The sequence below is a fragment of the Canis aureus genome, chromosome 3 (genome assembly GCF_053574225.1).
Source record: "Canis aureus isolate CA01 chromosome 3, VMU_Caureus_v.1.0, whole genome shotgun sequence".
In the NCBI taxonomy this organism is placed as follows: Eukaryota; Metazoa; Chordata; class Mammalia; order Carnivora; family Canidae; genus Canis; species Canis aureus.
Genome location: NC_135613.1, coordinates 15123987 through 15151503, shown reverse-complemented (window position 1 = coordinate 15151503; position 27517 = coordinate 15123987). Strand labels below are relative to the sequence as shown.

The window sequence follows — 27517 nt, the reverse complement described above, 5'->3', positions numbered from 1 at the left end:
TAACTTTAGGTTATTGGTAAGGCTTCCAGTCAGCAGTAGGCTATTAGTAGAAGTTTTGAGGGAGATAAAAGTTATACTTGAATTTTCAACTGCAGGTGGGGAGGGTCAGAGCCCTTACCCCTGTGTTGTTCAAAGGTGGGTTGTATATAGTAACTCATTTTTGTCTGTCTTTTTTCTTACAAATTTGATAAATCTGTCTCACTTGGGTTCATTGATTGTCAATGCATCTTCTTCCTTTGATTATAATTTGGAAAATGGGTTCACAGGAAGATTTCTGTTTTCATCTTTCTATTTCAGCTTTGGCATGATTCACGATGGGGAAGGCAATCCCTGCAGGAAGGCTGAAGGCAATATCATGTCCCCCACACTGACAGGAAACAACGGGGTATTTTCCTGGTCTTCATGCAGCCGGCAGTATCTCAAGAAATTCCTTAGGTGAGACAAAATAAAGCCAGGAGTATTCTGAGGGTTGGAGTGGTGACAGCAAACCATGCTCAACAGACGTTTAAAATAAATACTCAGGGGATTGGTGATGGTGATGATGATGATGGTGGTGGTGGTGGTGGTGACAATGATATTGTCATCATTATTGCTATTGAAAAAATACATTGAAAGTCTAATACTGTACTAAATGCTCTGCACATGTTGCCTCATTCAATCCTCATGGCAATCCTATTATGATCCTTATTCTCCAGTTGAGGAAGCCCAGTCATAGGGAGGTTAAGTGTGTTGCTTAATATCCTACAGCTGCTAAGGTGTAGCCATAAGACTCAGAGTTAGGTGTGCTTCTGTTCCCAAGATTTATGCTTATAACTATCTCCCCTTTATGACCTCCAGACGCTGCTAGATATACTTTTTACTGTGACTAATTTTAATCTGATCAATCAATTCAGTCATAAGAGTATTAAAAATGCTAACATGGTACACATGTTCTATAATGAACGGAATATTGTCTTGCTTAGCTATTTTGTTTGAAATGACCATGAGCTATCTGTGTGTCCAGAACACATCCAACAGGGATGATAAGTATATAAAATCTCTTTGCTAACTCAAAACACCTATATGGTATTAGTAAAATGGAAGTTAGGAAGGTAGTGTGATTCATATTAAATGTTATTTATGATTATGTTATTATGTTATTAAATGTTAATTATGAATATTAAATTCATATTAATATGTGGTTCATATTAAATGATGAGCCCAAAGTTGAACTCTTTGAAGTTTCCTCTAATTTTATTTAGCAACCATATATATTTGACCATTGTAATTATAATAGCACTCTAGTTGTTATTAGGTATCTCACCATGCTGTGTTGACTCAGAAGAACACTTAGGTTCTAATCCCATTTCCCTTTGACCAAATGTTAGGGCAACTAACAAAATTTCTTTGGGAATTCATAATATTGATACCTTTTTTTAACCTGTACTATTGCATATTATTTGCAGATGTTTACAGAATTAGTAATACAGGAAAAGCTGATTAAATGTAAAGATGTTTAACCAAACAATGTCCCAAAGAACAGTAAAAAATCGACAAACCTTTTGTTAACTATGTTTCATCAAATAGAAAATTATCTTGGGGCACCTGGGTGGCTCAGTCAGTTAAGCATCTGCCTTTGCTTCAGGTCGTGATGCCAGAGTTCTGGGATCAAGCCCCACACCTGGGGGGCTCCCTGCTCAGCAAAGAGTCTGCTTCTCCCTCTCCCTCTGCCCTTACCCCACTCATGCATGCTCTCTCACTCTCTAGTGTGCTCTCTCTCTCAAATAAATAAAATCTTTTAAAAAAATTAGAAGGTTGTCTTAATAGTTCTAAATTTATGATCGGGGCTTGAAATTATCTTTTCTATCTCATGTGATAATAGACTCAATAAATATTATAAATCAAGGTCACCTTAATCAGATTGAATTTCCATCATTAATATGATACAGTTAAATGTTTTGGGATGATGATAACAACAGTTGACTTTGAATGCTTAATATGCCTTTTCTTATTGGATCTGTTAAACTCTTGTTGGAAGTTATTGTCCATAATAAGGAATATTAGCGTTGTTCTTGGTCTCATGATTGACTCAGATTCCCATCTGTCTGCCTCCAAAATCATCCCTAATCACCGTGCTATTTTGCCTCTCATTGGTACCATAGTTTAACTATGTAAGTTAAACGGAGGGAAGGTGCCTTTTTTTTTTAAGATTTATTTATTCATTCATGAGAGAGACATACACAGAAGGGCAGAGATACAGGCAGAGGGAGAAGCAGGCTCCATGCAGGGAGCCCAACATGGTACTCGATCCCGGGACTCCAAGATCACGCCCTGGGCTGAAGGCAGGCGCTCAACCACTGAGACACCCAGGGATCCCTGGAAGGTGCTTTTAACAATATCCACCATCAAGACTGATTTTTTTCTTAACACATCCCAGTTGAGCAGACTTTGGGAAGTTACCCTGCTTATTGCCCCAATGCATCCTTTCTCCTGATGCTTTCAAAAGCCTTGTTTATTTTTTGCTTATAAAGATTATTTGAGGTAAAGCACATCTTTGACCACTGTCCCATTATTTATTAAAAAAATACAGCATGACTTTCAACTCCATGAAGACAGGTACTGTGTCTGGCTAGCTTATTTTGTATCTTTAGCACTTAGCCTGATGCTTACCACACAGTAGGCACCCAATACAAATTTGTTGAATATTGTCAAATGAGATTGTTGGGGGGTTTCCAAATATATTGACTTTTCCCATCCAGCAGACCAAATCAAACTACTTGGATAGCTCTAACTTCTCATACCAGGTAAAATCTTCCATAGCTGTGTACATTTCACCCTCTTAGATAGGCTAGGATTCACTCTCTGGGAAAAAAATATATACATTTTAATTTTAAGTATTACCTATATCTTTCACCATGCTATATTTTTCTTTGCATGAGTGCATTCAGAGGTGTACTGTTTTACATGGAAAGATCACGGATAAACGTAGGAATTAACAACGATGTGTTTTCACGGCAGCACACCTCAGGCTGGGTGTCTGGTGGATGAGCCCAAGCAAACAGGACAGTATAAATATCCAGACAAACTACCAGGACAGATTTATGATGCTGACACACAGTGCAAGTGGCAATTTGGAGCAAAAGCCAAGTTATGCAGCCTTGGTTTTGTGAAGGTATGTTTGCTTGTGATTTCAAACTTACATTAAGATTCTGCAATGTGTCTGTGTCCCTAACAGAAATATAAACATTTGGTTTGCTAAGGCCAAGGGTTAGAGTCTGGGTTATCTCTAAAATGTCAGTTGTTTGGCATGATAATTAAGTGGCAATTTTACTGTCAATGAATTATCCAGGCTTATCCCCCATAGGCCATGCCTGGTTTAAATACCATCTGACTGCATCCTTGGAAGAAAATCTCTCCTGTGTGGATGAGGATTTCATCACAAGCAGTAAATCTGAGTACAGTCACGTTTACCTTCTTCTTATCATTCTATCATTGTTGTATTCATATTTCTTTTTAATGTGATACATTGAAAATCATCACCACCTCAAAATATATTCATATGCCTTTATGGAATATGAAAACCGTTGGCAGCCAACTTCTTTGTGTGTTAAGTCTTTCCTTCAATATTATGAGGAACATGGATGGGAAAAGCAAAAAAGTCCAAGCAATAGACATGGGAGAAACATCAAACAAATTGGCCAAGAAATCCATCAATGTCCATCTCAACATCAATACAGTGGGATCAGTTTTGAGTTTTTCTTCCCTAGTATTCAGAGAGAAACATGGAAATCCTAGGTATCTAGAAACAGGGAAATGACACAGTTTTATAGCTCTGTTTCCCTGTTCTCTTCCTATTCTTCCTCCTTTCTGTCCCTTGTCTTTTCCTTTCCTTCTTCTGCAACCAGCACCACCACCACCGCCAGCATCGTTGTGGCTAGCACTGCCTCTTCCACCACCACCCCATGTCCAGCAGTTGCCATGCGAGTCTCTGCTCCACATCAGGCACCTTCTTAGAGACTTATTTTACTTTTCCACAATCTTCACAAAGACCTTTTGAAATGAGAGTTATCATTTTTTACATGGAGTTCAGAGAATGTGTATTCCATTTGCCCAAAGCCTCAAAACTTTTAAACAAAACCTATCAATCACATTGATGTTAAAACTTCCTTCTCTGCAGTTAATATGAGTGTTTCCTAAGCTTCAGTCACTAACCTCAACATCCAGTTCCTGACAACTACCTTCATTCATTGTGCTCTATCTCTGTATTGTGATTCACTTGTTGCTTTTCCAATAAATCAGCTCACTTAAAAATATGTAAGTCCAGGCCTAATAAATAACCACCAAATCACAGGTTTGATTTGGGATCACATATTTTTCTAATGCTCTTTAAATGTATAATTATTAGAAAAGTGTATCCACCCACCATCCACAATTTTTTTTGGTGTCTCCTCCATGGTGCATGGACATCACTTTGGCAAATGCTGGAGTATCATGGATACACTAATAAATTTACAACTGTTTCTAATTGCCTGTTAAGTTGATGTGTTTGGCAGAAGTCAGTAGACATTCACTTTGTCGACAGTTTGTCCTAATTCTCTCTTGTTCGCTTCATTCTTAAAGGTTTCACTAGTTTACGCATCCATTAATGAAACATTTATTAAGCACTTACTATGCAGCAAATGCACAATTGGTAATAAGTTTGATTTTCTTTAGAAACATAAAGGAAATTTTAAAAATTACTCTCATTCCTTCAGGATTAGACATTCAACACACGTTTGTGGGGTGTTGATGGTGTCAGGGCTCACACAGCCATTCTTCAGTGACAGATATTTTTCTGGAACCATACCATATTTTGGAGAGACAGCACCTCAGCGTGATGGCCTTCCTTGAGGAGCAGAGCAAAGGGAAGTGGGAATGGTAGACTAAAAGGCTGGATAGAATGAGGCAGGCACAGACGGGAACCTGGGGGACAGGGAGATTGGCTTCACGGAGGGATTTGAGATGACTATGAGGTAGGACAGGGAAGGTAGTGGATTCTGAATGTGAAATTTCCCACCACCAGCCCCCCAGCCAGGGGCAGAAATACCTGCTTATAACGAACCATGGCATGACCTCTGAGACTCACAGGTAGTTCCCGCCTGGCACTACATGGGAGGGGTTTCCCAAACAAGCAAACCTCCTAATGGCCCTGCTGGTCTGGGCAGTGTGGACCCATCTCAGGGGCACAGATAACGGATGGTGTTTGTTTTCAGAGTCCTCAGATGTGTCATTGCTTTGCTTTACACACCTGTTCTCCTCACTGACTATTTTTTTTTTAACTTTATGCCTCCTGGAAAGGCAGTTTTGCATAATAGTTAGAAGGAAGGAAAGTAAAGGAAAAAGAAAAGAGAAAGGGAAAGGGAAGGAAAAAGGAAAGGAAAGGAAAGGAAAGGAAAGGAAAGGAAAGGAAAGAAGGAAAGGAAAGGAAAGGAAAGGAAAGGAAAGGAAAGGAGAGGAGGAAAGGAAATGAAAAAGAAAAGAATGCTCCAGTGTCACTGAAGCCAGCGATGCAATTGTCAATATCCCCTGGAACTCGTTAGAAATGCACATGCTCAGGTCTCATCCAGGTCCTAAAGAAGGAGGTTTCTGGGTAGGGCTTGGCAATCAGTGCTTGAACAGGTGATTCTGGTGATTCTGATGCCTGCTCAGGGTTGAGAACTACTGAATTAAGCAGTCTTCAGTTTTACACACACACACACCACCAAATTTTGGACTTCGGTAGACCTGGCTTTAAAATCTTATTTCACCACATCCTAGAACCCTGAGCAAATGGCTGAACCTCCCTCAGCTTTTGTGTCCACATTTCTAAGGTAAGGATAAGCACAACTCTTCCCTGGTAACCGTGAGGATGAATCTCTTGGGATGGCGGCACCCCTCAGCATATCGCCAGGGTATGCTCCCTGCCCTCCTCCTCCTGCCTCCAGCAGCTGCACCCTCGCAGCCTCCTTTCTCCCAGTGACCTCCTTGTCTGAGGCCTAGGCTGGCCATCCTTCATCCCTGTCTCACCTTCCCTCCTCTCCCAGCCACAGGTTTTCTGTCTTCAGTATGTCAAGCTTGATCTCTCTTCCCTTTCAAAGAGTTCAAGAAAATGAGTTGACCTCTGATGGGTCCACATTATCTGGACAGATGTGAAGGAGGGTCACATCCACAGCAATGGGGAAGAACATGCCTTTGGTTGCTACACATGTATCCTGCTGCCTGGCAGTACGGGAATTGGTGCTGTCTGCGGAATGCCCCAAGTGCTGGAAGAGACTCTGGCCAGTGCTTCCCATGCATGCTGCTTATTTTACTAAGTTAGCAATGAGCAGCTTGGGCTCTGTACCTCAGCAGCCAGCAGTGACTGTCACATAGCAGAAGCTCTGTAAATGCTCATGCTTACAGATGCACCAAGAGGGTTTGAAGCAGAATAGGAATTATGGGGAAGGTATTTGAATTCTAGTGAATATTTTCACGCTCATCACCTCGGAGAACATTTCCTTTGAAAGAAAAGGCATGTCAAAAAGAGTAGGATGGGCATATATTTCTTCTTTTGAGAATCTGACATTGTAATGCATAAAGGACATCAAAGGGTACAAAGATCTAGAAAATAGCTCAGGGAGATGCAATGTACAGCATGGTGACTGTAGATAATGCTTTATGGCACATTGGAAAGTTGCTGAGAGAGTAGATCCTAATAGTCCTCATCACAAGAAAAATAATGCAATAATGCATGGGGACAGATGTTAACTGGATCTATTGTGGTGATCTTTTGTAATACATACAAACATCGGATCATTATGTTGTATACCTGAAACTAATATAGTGCTACCTGTCGGTTATACCTCAGTTTTAAAAATTATTTTTAAAAAATTATTTTAAAAATTTATTTTAAAAATTATTTTTTTTAAATTATTTTAAACTTTTATTTTAAAAATTATTTTAAAAAAAGAACTTGACATGGAGAGAAAAAAGTGGAGACCAGAGAGAAACTTCCTGGTATTTAAATTTAAATATAATCAGTAAATTGTACCTACTTTGCAACTTACTAAATTTGTTACATCAGGTTTCAGCTTTTACTAACTTCCCCCTTGGACTTGTGTCCCAACATAAGTTGATGTTGATGTCCTTGTATTTTCTCAAACCGTCCCTTCTTTCATGTCTACAAGTCTTTGCATATATGCCTCCCAGCTTAGAATGCTGCATGACCACCCATGTGACAAATACCTAATCATCTTCTACGGTCATCAAAGATGCAGCACAAGTGAGTGTTGCCTCCTATTTTCCCCAAGAAGATTTAAACATTCCTTGCCCCCAGGCTCAATCTGCACCCTATAAACTTGTGATACTGTATTATAACTGAGTACATGTGTGTCTTGTCTCAGTGGATGGCAGATACGTAGCGTGTACCTGCCATGTTGGCAGCTAGATACCCAGGACTCATTTACTGAATTTACAGTGGTAACTAAAGCTAACATTTCTTTAGCACTCCCATTTTCATAGAGTGGAGGATTTTGCCTCTGTCCCCTTCTCATCCTTCCTCAAGGGAGCAGAAGGGACTGACTTCTCTGGGAGAAAGAGAGAAGTCAGGGATGACTCTAGGATTTCTGGATTGAGCCACCAGAATCACAGAGGTCTCATAACAGGAGCTGGAAGAGTCTGAACAGATTTGAGGGGGACAAATGGGGAATTTAGTCTTGGATGGGTTCAGCGCTTTATAAACTTTGACCTGCAGAGACCATTCACATTTTTAGCACAGCCAGTTTCACTTGTATAGGGGCATCCTTCAGAATCCTTAGGATGCAGTGGGACAACACGGTTAACAAGTGACAGGACAGAGTCATGCATAATGTTGAGACTCCCCTTAGAAGTCACATCCAGGCTACACGAGACCTTGGAGTCCCTGTGGTCATTTCTTTTTTCCTGAAATTATTACTTAAGTCTAGGGAATTATAGATAAGGAAAAGTTAGTCACATGTGCTGGGGAAAAAGAGGGAAGAGCAAGCAAAAAAAAGTGCAAACTCCCATTTCTGTTTACTTTGAAAGGGAGCTTTCTCAGAGGACTCTCCTGGTCGTCAAAGCATGTAGTTGGCTATAATTACGTTTGACTTATGTACCTCACCACAAAAGAAATAATATGTTCATACAGACTGTCTGATTTCACTCTGGATTCCTGTGTTTTTGTGTTTTGCTTTACTTTCCCGGTCTTCTCCAACTGTCCCTTCCCCTTAGCCCTGTGGCTTGGCATTGGCTGTGGAATCCATGTCTCCTTTGCTTTGGTCTGCCCCGGGGTCATTTCGGTGGCTGCCACATAGGCTAGGGGTGTGGGTTATGGCTTCCTGCTGGCTGTAAGGAGGAAAACAGTTTAATGCTGAAAGCCTTTCTAACCATGGCTGGGTTTCAATGGTTACCTCTCATTTCTCCATCTTGATGTAGACTATCTTTTTCCACATTAAATTGTTCCCCTCAGGCCCAGGGTAACACATGGAGGAGCACAGAGATGATGAAGCTGATTCACCCGCTGGAAGGCTGCCTTATGCTTTCTACTAATGTCAGTGGCAGGTCCACTTTTATGGGAAACATTGACATATTGTGTCTTATGACTTATTTTGAGATTTGAAATGGTTTTGTGTGGCACACGTCTGGGGCCATGGGTGGGTGGTGTTTCCAAGGAGTGTACTGAATATCCTTCCATGCTCTGTTGGGGGTAAAGACTTTATGGTCTATAAGATCAGGCTCATAGCACATATCTCTGGTTTCCCTGTGTTTCCTTTTCTTGGTTCCGTGGAAAACTTTTTTTGTGAAATAACCTCCAAGCACGTTCTTGCCATATTTTCTCACCGTGAAATCTACGTGAACCGGAATGCTTAGGGAATTGGGTGCCTGGTTAATTGAATTTTCAGGGCTACACCAAGTGACCACAAAAGTTCGTTCATTTTGTTTCCTCCCTGGTTGTTAATATTTTCCCCCAAATTATATTCGTTCACACGTCTATCCTAGTAAATAGAATGTGGCAAACAAAATGGAATCATTTTGACATTTCATGATTTTGACATCCTATTAATGACATAATTCTGAATAGCAACTTTAGCTGTTTGAGCTGGAAGGAATCTGGTCCAGTCCCCTTTCTTTAGAGATAGGTAACTGAGGCCCCAGAGAAGTTGAGAGCTTTCCAAGTCCCATTAATGGCAAAACCAGGTCCAGAGCAGTGGTCAAGGACTCTGGCTGGAATCAGGCCAGTTTGAGTCCTGCATTTGCCACTTACCAGCTGTGTGACTTGGCGGCATTGAAAGTGTCAATAATTTGCTCAGTCTCGTCATCTAAATTAGTTTATATGGGGAGTTAGTTGAGTGTCTACCATTAAATGGTGTTAGTAACAGTATTAGTTTTCTTTCTATGGCTGCTCTAATAACTTTCCACGAACTTGGTGACTTAACACAAATTTATTTTCTTGTAGTTCTGGAGGTAGACATCTGGAATGAGTCTCAGTGGGCTGAACTCAAATGTTGGCAGGGTTGTGTCCCTTCTGGATATTCCAGAAGGGAAGGCTTTTTTTTTCTTTGCCTTCTCCAGCTTCTAGAAGCCTCCAGCATTCCCAGGCTCATGGCCTCTGCCCCCATCTTCAAAGCAGCAACATCCTCCTTAATCCTCCTCACACTGCCCTCCCTCTGGCTCCCTTCCATCCCCCTCTGCCCTGTTGAAGACCCCTCATGATTATCTTGGACCCATCTGGAAAATGAAGAGTTTCCCCATCTCAGGGCCAACTGATTAACAACCTTAATTACATCTGCAACTTAAATTCTCCTTTGCTATGTAAGTGCATGAAGTCACAGGTGCCAGTGATGTGCACATGGTCGTTTTGGGTGGGACAGTGTTCTGCCTACCACAGTGTAGCATGAGAGTCCAACCACTTCATGGTCTAGTGTGAGAATTGTCGAAATACTTGAAAGTTACTATAAAGAGGAGGAAGGTGATGATGGTGATCATTGGCCCCATTTATCCTTGAGAACCAACCTAAAGGCAAGAGCTATGTTTAGCACAGTTTGCGCAGGTAAGAAAACTGCACATCACAGACTTCTATAATGTGTCTGTAGGGTGCAGAACCACCTGGAATTCTAGGGCAAGGATTGGAGTCAGATGTGCTCAATTCCAGACTTGGCCTCTTCTGCTTCACTGGTGGCAGTGTTGCTGGTGGTTATTACAACCCAGGTCTCTTAGTTTCTGAGAGAGAACTACAATTACCTCCCTGTCATTACTAAACACGTATGCAGGTAGCATAGAAACTTCCTGCTTATACATTTGCTAGAACATGTTATTACTGGTTACCTTGCAGCTACCAACTTCACTTGCCTCTACTTCCTGGATAATGTCTCATTCCAGCTGCCTCAAAATATAATATTGTGTACCAAAGCTTTGGATATTTTCATTTTTATCGTATCAACACCCTTACTCGCTTCTTCTTACCTTTCAGGACATTTGCAAGTCACTTTGGTGCCATCGAGTGGGCCACAGGTGTGAGACCAAGTTTATGCCTGCAGCAGAAGGGACCGTTTGTGGCTTGAGTATGGTAAACTGCATACTTGTTAGTTTTTAGTGCTGGAAACATGACAATGCATAGAAACAAGCCGTTGTACAAACTATTTGAACTGAGACCTCAGAATGGAATGCCTTGGGCACATACATTTTCTGACTTGTCTTTAAATTAACCTGCATTATTTAGCAGCTATTATAAAAAAACTCAATGTTAATATAAACCAATTGGCTCAATTGTTTAGAATTTTTTTCTGCCTTTGGTTTCTATTTTTAGATGAAATATTTCTATTTCAATAAGCTGGAAGGTTTCACTGTATACTGTTTGCCTTTTAAACTTGATTCAGTATAGAAAAGCTTCAGGGAGCAAATGTCTCCTTTGGTAGCAAAGGAAGGACTGTCCTCCCATACAAAGCCCCTGCTGCTCACCTCACAGGACCTGTCACTGAGCCTCTGACGTGCTCGGGAGTCCTGTCACTTAGAGGGACTCCTAGCAAAGGATAAGCCGCATCTCTGTCTAGGTTGTACCAGAAAGCCATTGGCCAGTCAACCCTAAGAACCAGCTCTGATATGGGAAGTTTCTGTGTTTTGAATGAAGAACATTCATATATTAGTTTCTGGGTATTTTTCTCCTTTCCTAGTAGCATCTGGAGGAAGAGGTGCACTTGAGGCAGCAATAAATGACCCAGATTGGGGACATTCCTTTGAGAGATCATGATCGAGGAGCTGTGAGAGAGGGGAGCATGGAGATGCTCCAGGTTCTTTGATCTCTGCTTTTGGCTCTCTCGAGGTGGCACGAGCCTGCATAGAAGCCTCGGTCATTTCAAATGAATTCAATTGCACAATAATTTATCAACTGCTGGGTATCAGAGACAAGAGGCTCTGGGGATATGAAGATGAATAAAATTCAGTTTTATCTCTTCAAGAACTCACAGTCCAGTGGGGAAACCTGTGCAGAAGCCAGTAACTCTGTCTTTCTTTGTAAACAGATCTTGAATCCCTCGTTGCTGTCAATGCTTGGAATTAGGTGTGCACTTAGGATGAAGTACAGGGATGCCTGGGTGGCTCAGTGGTTGAGCGTCTGGCTTTGGCTCAGGGCATGATCCCGGGATCCTGGGATTGAGTCCCACATCGGGCTCCCCGCAGGGAGCCTGCTTCTCCCTCTTCCTATGTCTCTGCCTTTCTCTCTCTGTGTCTCTCATGAATAAACAAATATAATCTTTAAAAAATAAAAATAAAATAAAGTCCAGTGAGTGGGGACCCCAAGATGTATGTTCCTCAGCTGGGTGGGAGAGAGATTTTCAATGAGAGATTAATGACACAGGCAAAGATACAGGCCCACAAAAATTAGCAAGTGTCCAGAAAACACTTTCTAATATTTGTGGAGTCATTTATTCAACATGTTTTAAAAGATTTGCATTTTTAACTCTTTGATTCTAAAGAAAAAAAACATTTTTTAAAAATTGAGGTGTTAATGTGCAACTTTCCATCAGCAGTCCCTGTCTTAGGAAATTCCAATAAAGTCTCTCCTTGAAAATGTGCATGGAATGTTTTAGGTGTGATGAAGCGAAAGAATGAAATAATTAATTGAACATGTAAGTACTGCTCAAGGCATCTTATTTATTTTATTTTTAAAATTTTTAAAAAGATTTTATTGGTCTATTAGAGGGGGAGAGAAAGAGCACCAGGGTGGGGGGAGGGGCAGAAGGAAAGGGAGAAGCAGACTCCCCAGTGATCTGGGAGCCCAGAGTAGCTTGATCTCAGGACCCTGGGATCATGACCTGAGCTGAAGGCAGACGCTCAACCCACTAAGCCACCCAGGTCCCCCATCATTTTTTATTTTTAAAACATCAAAATTCAGGACTTGCAACTCAAGGGTTAGTGACCATGGGGAAACCTGTGCAGAAGCCAGATCTTTTCATTATGAAAGCAGCAGCATTAAACGTAAGAGAGATGTACAAGAAAAGATTGCTCTAATAAGCAAGGAAAGTAAGTGCCAAATGGCATAGGGCTAACGTTTGTCTTACATTACATATGCCAGGGGGGTAGTTCCACTGGGATGAAAATGCCCCTGGATTAGACTTTAGTTACCGTAACCTGAGACAAATCAGGCCAGGAGTTAGAAAACAGATGTCCTAACGCCCCTCCTGCACCTCATTATTTTAAAAGACCAGACTGCAGTTCTAAATACTGGGGGAGCGCCCCTTGACCGAATGATAGAAGCCCCCCTGCTCAGCAGAAAGCCCTAAGAAGAGTGTCACCCATCGTCACCCCAGTGTGATTGTTAGTGCCCCCATATGCACGGTTCTCCGACTCTTCCTCCGCTAGGGCATGGGACTGGCTCTCCCCTGGACTGGAAACGCCGTGAGGCCAGGGCCACGTCTCACGCTTTTATCTCAAGAGTCCTACAGAGCAGCAGCTACTCCATGTTTGTTCATTTGTCCCCTTGTAACTGGGCGCTCACTGAGTCCTTCCTGTCTCTCTCGTGGCCCTGGCCATTCGGTGATATTCGTACCATGAATGCTCAGTAAACACGTGAGGTTGTGAAAGCCACATAGTTTTATCGAGTTACACATGTGAGGAAAGAAAGGCTTGTGCTCACTCTCTGTTGTAAAAGCTGTCTGCCTGGTTACAGCCATTCAATTTGAAATGAGAAGTATATATATATATATGAATAGATCCAGCTTTATATGCAGAATTTTATTAATGTGGATTATGCATGTGTGTATTCACATATATGTGTGTATATAGGATATGTATATTATGAACGAGGTCTACATGACTTAGCATAACTTCACACTTTCCTAAAAGCCTCTGCAATTAGAGCCAAAGAGGGATGTCTGTGTGTATGTGTGTGTGTGTATTCACGTATTTATTTCTGATTTCTACACTGAATGAAAAAGCCAGAGGAGACCATCTGTTAGCAACCTAAGCCAATACTAGGATGAATCCTGAAAGAAAAGAAAGTTAAATTAATTGAAGATTGGAAACAGATTTAAAAACCTTATTTCTAAAAAAAAAAAAAAGAAAGAAAGAAAAGAAAGAAGAGATAGAAAAGAAAAGAAAGAAGAAAGAAAAAAGAAAGAAAGAAAGAAAGAAAGAGAAAGAAAGAAAGAAAAAGAAAGAGAGAAAGAAGAAAGAAGGAAGGAAATTAGGTTTAAGATATATCAGTGGGCCCTTTGCCTGTGAGGCGAGAAGTTTACGTATCCTGTTCAGAAGCTTTGGTTACTGAGTTTAAATCGAGCCCCAGCTAGTTGTGCGGCTGCTTGGGTAGCGGTGTTAGTATTTCTTTGCTAAATTTCTCATCCAGAAAATAGTTATTAACTCCTTAGCGCTTTGGGAGGATTATGTTAGAAAGTGCATGGGAAGCCCTCCCTCTCTCCCTGCCTGCACCATTTCTGGCACCTGGAAGCGACTTCATAAAGCGTAGCCTCTGTTGGTGTTGGCTGTTGTTATTTTGTCTCCGCCACTGAGCTCAGCCGGGAGAGTCCTGGGGATTCCTGGTCCGGAAGATTCGGATTCCTGCTCGTGGTGGACAAAATCCTTTAACGACCAACTGCTTTCCCCCTAAAAGTGCTCAACGGTGTTCTATGAGTTCATGCAAACTCTGAGACGCCAATTAAGCCAGGGAAAAGAGAAATGAAAAACACAGGGAGGAATCGGTGCACGGCAAGAACTGGAAGAGAGGAAGCAATGCCTTGACCTGGGCAAAGTGCACCAGAAACAATAAACAGCCAAGGAGCCAAATGGATCACAGGGGAAAGGCGAAGGCTTGGAAGTCCAACATCCTCCCCCGATTCCGTCACCGAAGCCCCACTCCTCGGCAGAACCTGGCAGGTCCAAAGCCCAGCCCGTTGGATCCCACTGCAGAGGCTCTTAGGAGAGTGTGCAGTTACACCAAGCCATGCAGAACTCGCTCATAATAAAGCACCGCAGGAATAAAACCACTGGCGGGGCGAAGGCGAGCCCCAGGGACAGAGACGGCCGCGGAGCCTGGGATGGATCGCAAAGGAAACAAACGGAGGTTGGCGCAGCCCCGGCTTGGTGGGCGCCTTGGCAGAGGCAAGGCCCGGGCTCCAGGTCACCAGAGGCCTGGGGTTAGGGACCTTTCCTGCAGACCGAAGGTCAAAGGGCGCTTTCTGCAAGCACAGTTCTCGGGCGGGAGCTGTCGGGTTTGGCGAGAAGCGCTGCGCAGGGGCCGTTGGGACGAGCAGGAGTGTCCGCACGAGGAGGTCGTCAGCCTGACGACTTCTGTGTCTGTACCTCGTGCGACAGCTGGTCCTCCTGAAGCGAATGAGCGACCCAGGCTGTCCCTGAAGCGGCTTCGCTCGTGGGGCTCGGGGAGGCTCAGGTGCCGGCGGCCCCACGGGCGCCCTGGGCGTGGGGTGGAACGTTCTCTGAACCTTTGGCCTCGGCAGCTCACGAAGCGCGTGAGCCGTGCCTGCGGGTGACACACGGCCCTTCCCTGGGTGCCAGCTCTTCGCCCCGCTCGCAGGAAACGTGGGGGGCCGGGGCCGGGAGGCGCGGCGGGCGGGGGGTCACGGCCCCCCATTTGCCCACATACCTGTGTTTGCTGCCAATGGGCAGGTGTCTGCATCTCCTCGCCTTCCCCAGGTGGACTCTGACGGGAGACATGTCGCACGTTCTTTCCACAGTGGTGTCGGCAAGGCCAGTGTGTGAAGTTCGGGGAGCTCGGCCCCCGGCCCGTCCACGGCCAGTGGTCCGCCTGGGCCAAGTGGTCCGAGTGTTCGCGGACGTGCGGCGGCGGCGTCAAGTTCCAGGAGAGACACTGCAATAACCCCAAGTAAGGCCGCGCCACCCAGTCAGCATGCGGAGGCGACTGGTTCGATTTGCTTACATACTGCTTTTTACTGCAGTTTCTTTCCCTCCAGAAAGGAACCTCCAGAAAGGCTTTACTGTTTGCTATAAAGGCTGCATGCCCTGGGGGGTGCGGGGGTGCAGGGGTTTGGTGGTCAGAAACCTAAAAGCCACAAAGGAGTTAGTTGCTCTGTGTGTGAGTGAGTACGGTGATCAGGGGCTCCAGGGCTAGTCTGAGCTGCTTTCTCAACCTCAACTAGAGCCACCCAGTCACACAATCAGATGCCTGTGTTGTAGAGCAGAGGAGCTAGGCCAGTGGAATGTGTGTGTGTGTGTGTGTGTGTGTGTGTGTGTGTGTGTGTGTGTGTCTCAAACTGATGAACTGGAGAAAGTATGCTAATTTTTGCCTTGCAGGAATGTACATCAACACGTGTTGACAGATCTGCCTGACTTTTCAAGAGAAACCAGAAATCCAAAAAAACATGTGGGAAATTTCCCAACGGTTAAGACATTGACCGCAAATTCAATTTTCTTTGAACACAACACAGTGAGGACTAATGACAATGTCTACAGATTGAGATTGGCCTGTGGTCACCTGCAGGCACCCTGTGGCCCGGGGTAGCCCGGGATTCTGAACCGCCGTCTGTGTTCTTTGAAAACGAAGATGGTTTTATGTTCCTTTTATCTGCTCTAATTCCCACGTGCAACATGCATGAGATGTACACTTCCTGACTGGCACAGTGATGGAGAGAGAGGCCAGGTTAGAGAGAGAGAGAGAGAGATTAGACTACAAAATCCTGGGTCTGCTGCCTATTAGCTGTGTGACTTTGGGAAGTTCACTTGAACTCTGAATTTGGTTTATGTGTGTAACAGAGATAATAATGTCTCCTGTAGATTTGGGGGGATTAGAAGTGGGAGGAGAGAGAGAGAGAGAGAGAGAGAGAGAGAGAGGCCTTACTGATGAAGCTGGACTTTGGAGAATGTGGTAGAGAGAGAAGAATGAGATGGGTCCTTGGAAAATAGGGATTTCACTTTACAGCACTGCTTGAGTGGTGGCGTGATGTGAGGGTCAAGAACATAGGCTCCCAATCCTGGAACCCTAAGTGTGCCTCCTGGCCCTGGCTCTCTCCAGCTATGTGGCCACAGACAACTTTCTCTCCCTTCCCTAGATGCCTCAGTGGTAAAAATGGGATGAGAAGAGTGCCCGTGTCAACTGAGTTAATATTTACAAAGCGCCTGGCGTGTTATAAGCATCCCATAAATGTTTGGTAGGTTGTGAATTAAAATAAATAACGAAACTGGAGCAGATGGAAAATTTTAAAAAGACATGGCATTTCATCTGAGTCAGCAGCCTGAGCTGGATCAAGAGGCCAGTTTGTTCCAAAATAGAGGGTCAGAAGATACTTTGACATGGTTTCCTAGATGCTCTTTGGGATATCAGGCTAATTGTATTTTTCAACTTTGGCACTATTGACATTTGAGACTGGAAATTTTTATTATGGGGTTTTCACAGTACATGGCAGGATGTTTAGCAGCAGCCCTGGCCTCTCCCCACTAGATGCCAGTAGGATGACGCTCTCTCCCTGACAGCCGTGTGATAGATAACCAAAAATGTCCCCTGGGACTATCAAATGTCCTGTAGAGGGTAAAGCCATCCCCAGTTGAAACTCATTGGTTTATTCAGATCCTATAACTAGGTGTGATGGTAGACAAGCTTGTGATGCATTTCCAGCTTATACCAGATTATTAAAACCACCCTCCTCATACTTTGCATGTAGCCCATATCTTGGATAGAATTCTTAAAATCATTATATTACTTTTCATTTTTTCAGCCTATTTTGTGGGTCTGGTTTTCATACATCACAACATTTTACAGCTCAGTATTTTCCCAAGAAAGAAATAGATTACCTAATTTAATAGCTCTGCTGGTAAAGTGTGTGAATGACACCCCTGAGATTTAAATTAAAACCTCTCATATCTGTGGGATTGAGAACTCTCATTATAATAGGGCATTGTTCATGGAAATATCATATTGTAATTTTAGAAATGCCTAATAAAAGAATCACTAATGTAGTTCCATTTGGTGCTGTTTTATCATTTTCAACAAGATTAAGGCTCCTCGGGATACTGTTTAATTATGCATCACAAATAAAACAAGTACATGAGCGGCTGTCCTAAGGCAATTGAATTAGTTGTTCTCTGTTCTTATTTCACTTTGTTGTAGTAAAACTGGTTCCCCCCCCCCACCCCCGCTCCATTTTAAATTACTGATTCCTTTTTTTGCTTCAGTTTAAACATCGGGTCTGTTCACATCACTCCACCTAACCAGTTTCATTTTCTCATGTGAGAAGCAGTAGGAGCTTTGATTTCACATAATGATGATTTTCCCAGAACATATTTTGTTTCATAAAAATGAACTATTCCTGGCTGATTTGTAGACTCCTCCAACTTTTCAGCTTCAAAAGTGTTTAAAGGTTATCTGGTTCTGGAATAACCGGTACCACACACATGTGGCCCTTATTTTTCCCCATGTCTAAGGTGGACATTTTTGTTTATTTTTAGTGAGAGCATGCGTGCAAGTGGGGGCGGGGGCAGGTGGAGAGGGAGAGAATCTCAAGCAGGCTCCGTGCTCAGCATGGAGCCAGGGCGGGGCCTGATCTCACAACCCTGAGGTCATGATCTGAACCGAAACCAAGAGTTGGACACTTTACCAACTGAGCCAACCAGGCGCCCTTGAGGTACAGATTTTTTAATGGATTAGAAGCTCTGTTTTCTACTGAGCTGTACTGTGCTTTAGGAACCTCATAACATTTTCCCAGGCCTTTGCTCCCAATCTACCTAGAACAGATGCATGAGTTGCAACCTGTTATTTAATCCAGTTACTTGACAAATGAGTAACCAGGGGAGGCGGAGGGTCCCAGAGTGGCAATCTTTGCCCGGGTCACCAAGCTGGTAGTAGTAGAGTCAGACCAAGAGCCCACAGTTTTAATCCTCTGACATTCTTTCCGGTTCCCTGGCTATTCAATTATTACACTCTAAAAGAGCCTAGTGGAATTTCTGTAAAGTCTGTTCAAAAAAATTAATCGCAAAAATTGAAGTAGCGAATATCAAACATGCAAAGGCATTCTAGAACTTTCCTAAAATGCAGGTCAATTTGAGAAAAAAATAATATGCCACTACAGTCATAGCTCTGGAATGATAATTGAATCAAATCTCTGGCCCATTCTTCCACCAGTAATTTCCAGGCTCAGTTGATTATCAAAATCACCAAATGTTCTTTAAAAAAACACTGATTTTTCTCTGTCTTCCTATCATATATTCATATTGTGAAAGTCTGGAGGGACCCAGGAGTGAGTGATCTGTCTGTGTGGGTGTGTATCTTTTTTTAACAGAGCTCCTCCACTGATTCTATTGATTAGTCAACCAATAGTATAACTATTTGTAGCCAGGACATGATAAATTATGCAGAAGTAAAAATGAACATACTTTATAATGGTCTAATAGAAGGACAAAATCATGTTCCCAGACATTTGTTTTCTGACTGTTCATATTTTGGTTTTTAATCTTATTACACCAAGTAATATCATGGTAGGATTTTCTGTTAGTTTATCCTAACACTCCTGTTTACAGCTGCAGAAAAATGTACCTGCTTTGGAGCATTTGATGAAAAAGTACAAATTCTTGCCAGTTGTTAAAGCAGAAAACATTTTAAAATAGTTATGATTGATTTGTGCTAACTCTGCCCCAGACTCAGCCCTAAATTCTTTTTTTTTAACATTGTATCCCATTTATTTTTACAACCTTTTTTATCATTTTATTTAAATTTTTTCATGATGGTAAGTGTAGTCTTTAATCCCCACCCTCTATTCCCCCAACCCCCCAAACACCTCCCCTCTGGTGACCATCAGTTTGTTCTCTAGAGTTAAGAGTCTTTCTTGGTTTGTCTCTCTCTCTTTCTCCCTATGATCATTTGTTTTGTTTCTTAAATTCCAAATGTGAGTGAGATCACACGGTATTTTTTTTCTCTGACTTACTCCTTTCGCTTAGCATAATACTCTCTAGCTCCATCCATGTCGTTGCAAATGGCAAGATTTCATTCTTTTTTATGGCCGAGTAATATTCTATGGTATATACATACCACCTCTTCTTTCCATTCATCTACCAATGGCAACTTGGGCTGCTTCCGTACTTTATCAGCCCTAAATTTTTTTACGACACTTATCTCAGTTAACCATCCCAGCTGCCCCCATTTTACAGATCAGGAGGTGGAATGAAATTGCCTAAAGATAAGCTGGGAAGAGACAGAGAATATTTAAATCTAGATCTGCCTCATTATAAAAGACCAACCCCCTAACCGTTGTGCATGACTGTCTTCTCTTCAGCGCCCGGCCCCTGCTCCCTAACTCAGCTAAATGCAGGCAGAGTGAGTAGGGTAGGGATCCTGGGGGAGTCAAAGGCAGGGGGCTTAGCTGTGCACTGTCTCTTGCTGGCTCTGTGATCTTCATTCAGCAAATTTCATGAGCCTCCTTCATTTCATTCGCCTCATCTACAAACTGAAGGGGTGCTATTGAAGTTTCAAGATCTTTTCCATGTTATGGTTTCTGAGTTGAAGAAGTAACATGTGGTCCTTGCTTTATTGAATCTGAGTTGTCTAAATGAAGGTTATTTGTAAACTCTCAGATGGAATGTCTTAAACTAAGAAAGTTTTAACTATGCCTTGTGAAGATGACCAGGAATAGTAAGGCTATCAGATGGCACTTTAAGGTTTCTCTAAGTGCTTTTAAGATAATGATTTAAGAAGTCTTCAGGGATTTGATCTCGCACAATGGCTGCTGAATGTTTAAGTAGTTGCTCCAAAGTGTTTTGAAATAGCAAAAAAATCTCTTTCTGGCAGCATGACACTTCCCGTTTCTGTTGAATCCATCTTAGCATGCAGTTGCACGAGGATTTGATAAAATATGCTGAAGCAAATCCAGGGGTGTTTTATAGCATTCTTGTGCTTCCTAAAGAGACAAGGAATTTTAATCACATAAATTTATTAACCTCGAGCGTTCTTTCATGTTACATGTTTGCATTGAGCTTTTGTATGAGATGATCCATAGTTGGGTTTTAACCTTTGAAGAAAAATACAAAAAAGTGGGAATGAGAAAGAAAACAATTGCTCTGTGCCTGGAAGAAGCTGGATAAGCTGTTATTGGTAATTTTCAGTTTGGTTTATGCTCCTTTTTTTTTTTCCTTATATTGCTTTCTGGTTTTTGCAGTCTACCTACCAAGAGCTTAAAGAGCCTGCCATTAGATCATAATTATTTATGTTCTAATGGGATTCCCTACTCTGGAAATCCATTTCCCATTGTGCTTGGCAGGAGAGGAGTAGGCCACCTACAACGTTAAAGAGTGATTATGCAGATGAAAACAGGGGAATTTTTGTTTACAGTTTAGGATCAACTAGAATAAAACATACACTAGTCAGACAATAATCAGAACATCAGCTCAGTGATTGACACAGCTGAGTTGGAGAACATGGCAAATGGGGCTTTCTGCCCTTCTTTTCAGTGTCCTGATCTTCTCCACAGCATCAGGTGGGTAGCCTGCTGTAGGAAGCTGGGTGTGTTTAGAAATGGGGGGAAAGCTGGGGAATAGGTTGGGTCCACATTTGAAGAGCTTTGATGCCAGTGTGAGTGTATGTGTGTGTGTGTGGGGGGGTGTTCATGCGTGTAGCACACAGACACACATGTGCGTTAGAACATTTAGGTGCATTTACCAATTTCCCTAATACAGGGATGAGGGCCAAGAATATGGTTTCATCATTCTTTAAAGAAATTGCCAGAATATAAAACTGGGATTAGAGATGACAAGTAAGTTTTACCTAATATGGCATTTCCAGTTGCTGAGCAGTGGTAGTGCCTACCCAAGGACTATGTTGAGAAAAGAAAGAAAGAACAAGCCCCTGGTTGATGGGTCATGCCTGCCATGGATACAAGGAGGGACGTGGCATGTTGTATACCACATTATTTCCATCTTGTGATAGACTGTATACACTGCATACTTTGTGACAATATTCATCTTGATTGTTGCTCCTCGTATTACTGCTTGTCACTAATCATAAGCCCTTTGTTTGCTGGCACTAAAGTTCTTTAATTTTATTTTCAGGCCTCAATATGGTGGCAAGTTCTGTCCAGGTTCTAGCCGTATATATCAGCTGTGCAATGTTAACCCTTGTAATGAAAATAGCTTGGATTTCCGAGCCCAGCAGTGTGCAGAATATAACAGCAAACCTTTCCGTGGATGGTTCTACCAGTGGAAGCCCTATACAAAAGTGGAAGGTAATTTGGTCTCTATAAGCCTCCAAGAAATATGAGTCTATGTGCCCAGTAATGGGAACAAACACACAGGAGAAAATGCTGCCTACATAAAAGAATTTAGATGTTGACGTCATCCCCTAGACCTGTCCTGCCCCAGTTTTTCATTCACATCCATAGATTTTGTTTACTTTTCCATACTTTTTTTGTCCACAAGACACCCCTTGTCCCCCACATCTGTAAGCCAAAGGGTTCATGTGTTTGGAATGTACTTATGTTTCCAAACTTACCTTTGACATTTCAGCAATTAAATCTCCCAGGGATGTTAATTGAAATTGGTATGCATTGTCCAGACCAAGAACTCGTGAAACCATATATGCCCCATAGAGACGCCATATTCAGCAATTGACATGTTAGATGATTGCGCACATGGGAAGGCCTATTTGCAGGGTATTACACACGCACACACACACACACACACACACACACAGAGCCATGTATTTCAAAATGTCTCTATACTGGCTTCTTAGTACTTACTATTACTTAAAGTTATAGCCTGTATTTTACTTTTTAAATTGAATTGTGACCTTACTGAAGTCTCAAAACATTTATTTTACTTACAATGTACAAATTTAATTCACTTTCTATTATCTCCTCAGACTAAGCTGTCATGGTGGGGTTGTTTGCCTTTTTTTTTTTTAATTTTTATTTATTTATGATAGTCACAGAGAGAGAGAGAGATTGAGAGAGAGAGGCAGAGACATAGGCAGAGGGAAAAGCAGGCTCCATGCACCGGGAGCCCGATGTGGGATTCGATCCCGGGTCTCCAGGATCGCGCCCTGGGCCAAAGGCAGGCGCCAAACCGCTGTGCCACCCAGGGATCCCTGTTTGCCTTTTATTATTTCCATTCCCTTGCTTAATCAAAACACAGCCATCCTCCCTTGGGAAAGGGTAGCTCTGAACCCCAAGGCCACACATGTAGAATGGGAAGACACTGAATTTAGTGACAGTTCATGGAAATAAGACTGAGGGGCTGTAGCTGTGCAAAAGCTCCAAATGAACCTGTGTTATCAGTTACCATAGAGAAGTTACCAGAGTTAGAGACAACACACAACAAGTAACAAGGGAAATGATAGTGCTGCTTTGCCCAGTCATTCATTGCAGGAGCACTGTATGGTGCTGGGTCATGACTTGTCCAAAAGCACAGAGGGAGACAGGCATAGAAATTCTGCAATCTATGTCTTAGGAAGAAGCAATGAGCAATCAATCTATAAATGTCTACTTATATGTGTTTCTTTGTGTGTGTGTGTTTCTTTTTTCACATAGACACTCAGCACTTTATTATTTGCAGTGTTTCAAATTGCACTAAGAGGTAATATATACGATGTTTACTAATGAATTTTTAACAGTTTTTTAAAAGTAATACACAATGGTACACCTCTTTCTTGCTTTATGGAACAAATGTGTTCTTGCAAAGACAACTTGTCTAAGGGCCTTTTGGACTTCAGTGATAAAGCTGGGAATATATTCATTAAAAAAAAAAATTCTCCAGTAGAATCATTTGGAAACTTACCAAGGAAAAGAGAAAAGAAACCAGTTACCTACCAAAATTCAGTGATAGTAACTAGAAAAGGATTTAGATTTATTTGAAATCACTCCAGAAGACAAGACTAATTCAAGGGCTATGAACTTCTAGCCATAGCACCTCCTCAGGGAGGCCTCCCTTGCCAGCCTGCCCAGAATATCCTTCCTTCATGTCATGCTCTGAATCCTTAACCTGCTTCATTCTTCAGAGCTCTTATCCACGCATGACTTTATATCATATAGTCACCTATTCATTATCTTTCTCCCCCTAAGGCTTTATGTTCCATGGGATGAAGCCTTTGTCCATGTTGAGCATGCTTGGACCTCCAGCATCTGAGAACAGCACTTGACACATATTTATAATTTTCAGACTGAATGGGTGAATAAGTATCAACTGTCCGTAATGGACTTTTATGAGTCGTCCACTCCCCATCACTGGAAGCATTCTATGAGGAACTGAGCAGTTATCTAGGAAGGGCACTGCACAGCAGGTTCCCATGGACAATTAGAATACCTGCAGGTGCTTTCAAGTCCAGCATTTGAAGGTTTATTTTCTCTTGGTCGAATACTCCCGTAATCCCATGTTTCTTATGTATGGCTCTTTCCCCCAGATCCTATCATCCTTCCTTTTTCACTTCCCCTTCTGTCTTCTTGGAAATTCCTTGGTCTTTCTCAGATTACAGATTTCATTCAAATACAGTGTCTACGGAATATGTTTTGTTATCACCCTTAAAATAGGTTCTGTGTGGAGTACCTAAGGAGAAAGTGAAGCAAATAAATACTGTAACTGGTAAAATGTCTTTTGGTTTCACAAGTTTTTCACTAATTTAACTGCAGACTTACTAAGTAGAGAGCATGCCACTTTATTGATTAGCTCAACAAGTGTTTACTGAGCCTTTAGTGCGTGGAGCCATTCTGCTGGATATGGAGGGAACTACAATGAGTATATCAGAGATCTGGCCTGGGGAGCTCACGTCCTAGCACAAGAGACAGACAGATTAAGGCCTTTTGTCTCTCCCTCTTCTTCTGATATGTACCTGGAATCAGCAAATACAGACCTTCGTGATTTTAAGGTCTAATGATCTTCATGCAGTTTGAGATGAACAAGAGAAGACTCTTGTATAAATGTAGACAGTCTTTGTCTTACAGCAGTGAGATTTTTTTTTTCCCTTCTGTGTTTCCAACAGACTAGTTAAGAACCTTGCTCAGGAGCCTTTTTAGAACTTGTTAATTCCCGGATGTGATGGAGAAAAGAAAGGGTATAGCTATGTCTTCCATAATCTACTATGCAAAAATTAGGAGGTGTTAGAAAAGCTGTGAAAAGAAATTTCTAGGTAAAGGAGAAACTTTCAATCCATTGACACGTCTGCATATTGGGATTATAATCTAACTTCTTTCACATTTAAGTTTTGACTCTGTCTTCTATCGAGAGGTTTCATGAAGCACAGCAATTTGCAAACTGTTTACACGTTTGTTGTACAACTGTTGTCAGGGCTTTTGCACGGTGTCGCCCACGCACGGTCTCCCATGAGAAATGTCATCTGGAGCTGCTGGCCAAGAAGAATGCTCTGTATTTGGGAAATTGGCATAACTCCTTTCTGATAACAAGAGCTCTATAGAAATGCAGTATTTTTTTCCTTTTGCCTATGATACCCGAAACTTCTCAGGGACTTTATGGTCAATAAGTTACATTTTTTTAGCCTTTAGCTTTATTTTTTTTCTCTTCCTTTTCATGACATGAGTATTCTCTATATGTTTTATAAACATGAGCCATATGCCCCCCTTTCTTCTCCAAAGTGCCTAGAATTTTTTTCTCTTAACTGCAAAAAGATCTAAAGTGATCCATGTCTTAAATCATTGTCACCAATCCATGGCCTTGGTGCCAAATCTGACCAGTTTTTTGTTTGTTTTTGTAAAGTTTTATTGGAACACAGAAGCACTCCTTCATCTATATATTGTCAATAGTAGGCCATAAGTCCTGTAAAGCCTAAAATATTTGCTAACCAAGGAGAGTAGCTATATAACCCACCAATCTTATGTATTGAGGCTATTACTGAGGATTAGAAAAATAAAATTTTTGCATGTTAAAACAGTTTTATATGAATTGCAAATGCGATTCCTATTTTTAAAAGCACATATATGCATTCATGCATGCACACCCACATACAAAACTGCAACATTTCCCATTTTAGACATGACAGCTTTCTAAATAAATTTAGTTCGACCTTTTGGACATCGTGTCATTTTCCTGTTATTTCCTCCTGATCACGTGCTATCTTGGTCTCTTTGCTTCTAGAGGCAGATCGATGTAAACTGTACTGCAAGGCTGAGAACTTTGAATTTTTTTTTGCAATGTCCGGCAAAGTGAAAGACGGAACTCCTTGCTCCCCAAACAAACACGATGTTTGTATTGATGGGATATGTGAAGTAAGAAAACATTTCTGCTTTGGGATGTGTGGTCACACTCGGGTTTCCTCAGGTCAAATGTGTACCATGAGAAATGGTACGAGAGATTCTGTGTCTGGAGAAAAGGCGGTGTAGGGGAAAAGGCCAGTGTTTGCAAATTGCATGTGCACACTGTCCACCATCCCCTCTGATTTTCTGCAAGGCCCTGTCTGATAGTCTTAGTTCCTCTTCACCCATCTCCACATGTATGCAATGGAGAGGATGATGTCTCTACTATGTGCACTAGTTGCAAAAATCAAATAAGAATGTGAAGAGTAGTGGTAAACTTCTGCATGTTTGCTAAGGATGTTCACTCTGTGGTCAGAGCCTCACAGTTGTGTTTTGAAATAGTCCTATTTACCGCCAATTAGTATTCGTTTTAATTCCATGTGAGCTCTCATAGGGGGCAGGGGGCATTGGAGGCTCCCCATTTTTATATTTCAGCCATAGAGCTGGCCCAAATAAGCTCACCTGCCATTAGTAGAAGCAGTTTTCCAGACAAAGACAGCAAGCTTTAGACGAGGTCTGTAACTTCCCTAGTCTTGCATCTGCTAAAGGCAGAGCAGGGATTTGAACCCTGAGTCAAACTTGAGACTCTGCTTTTAACTCTAGCGCTGTACTATCTTCCTAATGTTCTGAAGACTAAAGCCCAGTTAGTTATTCTTTGCCACTGGCTTTTCTGATCTTTTTCACCTTATTATTTTTCTAAATTTTTGTCACAGCCAGTGGGATGTGATCATGAACTTGGCTCTAAAGCAGCTTTGGATGCGTGTGGTGTTTGCCAAGGGGACAATTCGACTTGCAAGTTTTATAAAGGCCTGTACCTGAACCAGCATAAAGCAAATGGTAAGAAATGCCTGCCCTTTCATTGCTCTGGCTTTGCTGCTGAGTGATTTTGAGTCAGTCAAGCTGGAGATGGCCGAGTGGGTTTCCAGGCTCACCTGACACACACAGGACGGTGGCTTTGTCACCTCGCAAGAACAAGGAAGGCTGGGCGATTTCTCAGTGTGACGAGTTCTGTCAACACCTACCGCTCTGAGACGTGTCACACAAATGCCTTTCTACTTCACGGTTTGTCCCGTATCCCACACACCTTCATTAAACGAAGAACTGATTTTGAAATCCACCGTTTAGGACATGAATCACAGTTCATGCTCACAGTGTTAGGTGAATATCCGAAGCAAGTATCTAAAAGAATCCTGAGTAAAAGGAAACCTGGAGCCCTGTTTCATGACTATCACCATAGAGGTCCATGGTGCTGAGTTTCCTCCAAGTAGATTAAAGATAAAGAGCGTTCTTGAGTAGCGTGGCCTTGATTGTCCTGGGAAGGAGAAGAGTGTATCTCCTCTACACACACACACACGTGCTTGGGAAAGGAACACACCTTTTCTCTCTGGTGTTCCTTCCACTGGGAACATGAAACAATTGATCATTTGCACTTCATAGAGTAGGAATTAATGTCCATTGGTTATTCAACAACCCCCCACCCCCCAATAAACATGGATATCACCATGTCTCTGAGTCCTCAGCCCCGTTTCGCAGCGTACAACATGGTAAACAGCACCCTTCTCTCCTTCCTGTTTAGAATATTATCCAGTAGTCACCGTTCCAGCGGGGGCCCGAAGCATCGAGATCCAGGAGCTACAGCTCTCTTCCAGTTACCTTGCAGTCAGAACTCTGGGGAAGAAGTATTACCTCACAGGGGGCTGGAGCATCGACTGGCCTGGGGAGTTCCCCTTTGCTGGGACCGTGTTTGAATACCAGCGGGCCTTCAACCACCCAGAACGTCTGTATGCACCAGGACCCACCAACGAGACACTGGTCTTTGAGGTGAGCCCCTTCCATTT

The 27517-nt window shown here is 42.3% G+C and overlaps 1 protein-coding gene across 1 annotated transcript in view; it reads left to right on the top strand.

Moving 5' to 3' along the window:
• The window catches only part of ADAMTS18 (ADAM metallopeptidase with thrombospondin type 1 motif 18), a 74778-nt gene that overhangs the window by 8249 nt on the left and 39012 nt on the right, over positions 1–27517 (top strand). Inside the window, exons 6-13 of the mRNA XM_077890882.1 lie at positions 298–435; positions 2998–3151; positions 10466–10561; positions 15180–15328; positions 21493–21665; positions 25522–25652; positions 26393–26516; positions 27256–27500. Of these exons, the coding sequence (XP_077747008.1) occupies positions 298–435; positions 2998–3151; positions 10466–10561; positions 15180–15328; positions 21493–21665; positions 25522–25652; positions 26393–26516; positions 27256–27500 (1210 nt within the window). The remainder of the gene's footprint in view (positions 1–297; positions 436–2997; positions 3152–10465; positions 10562–15179; positions 15329–21492; positions 21666–25521; positions 25653–26392; positions 26517–27255; positions 27501–27517) is intronic.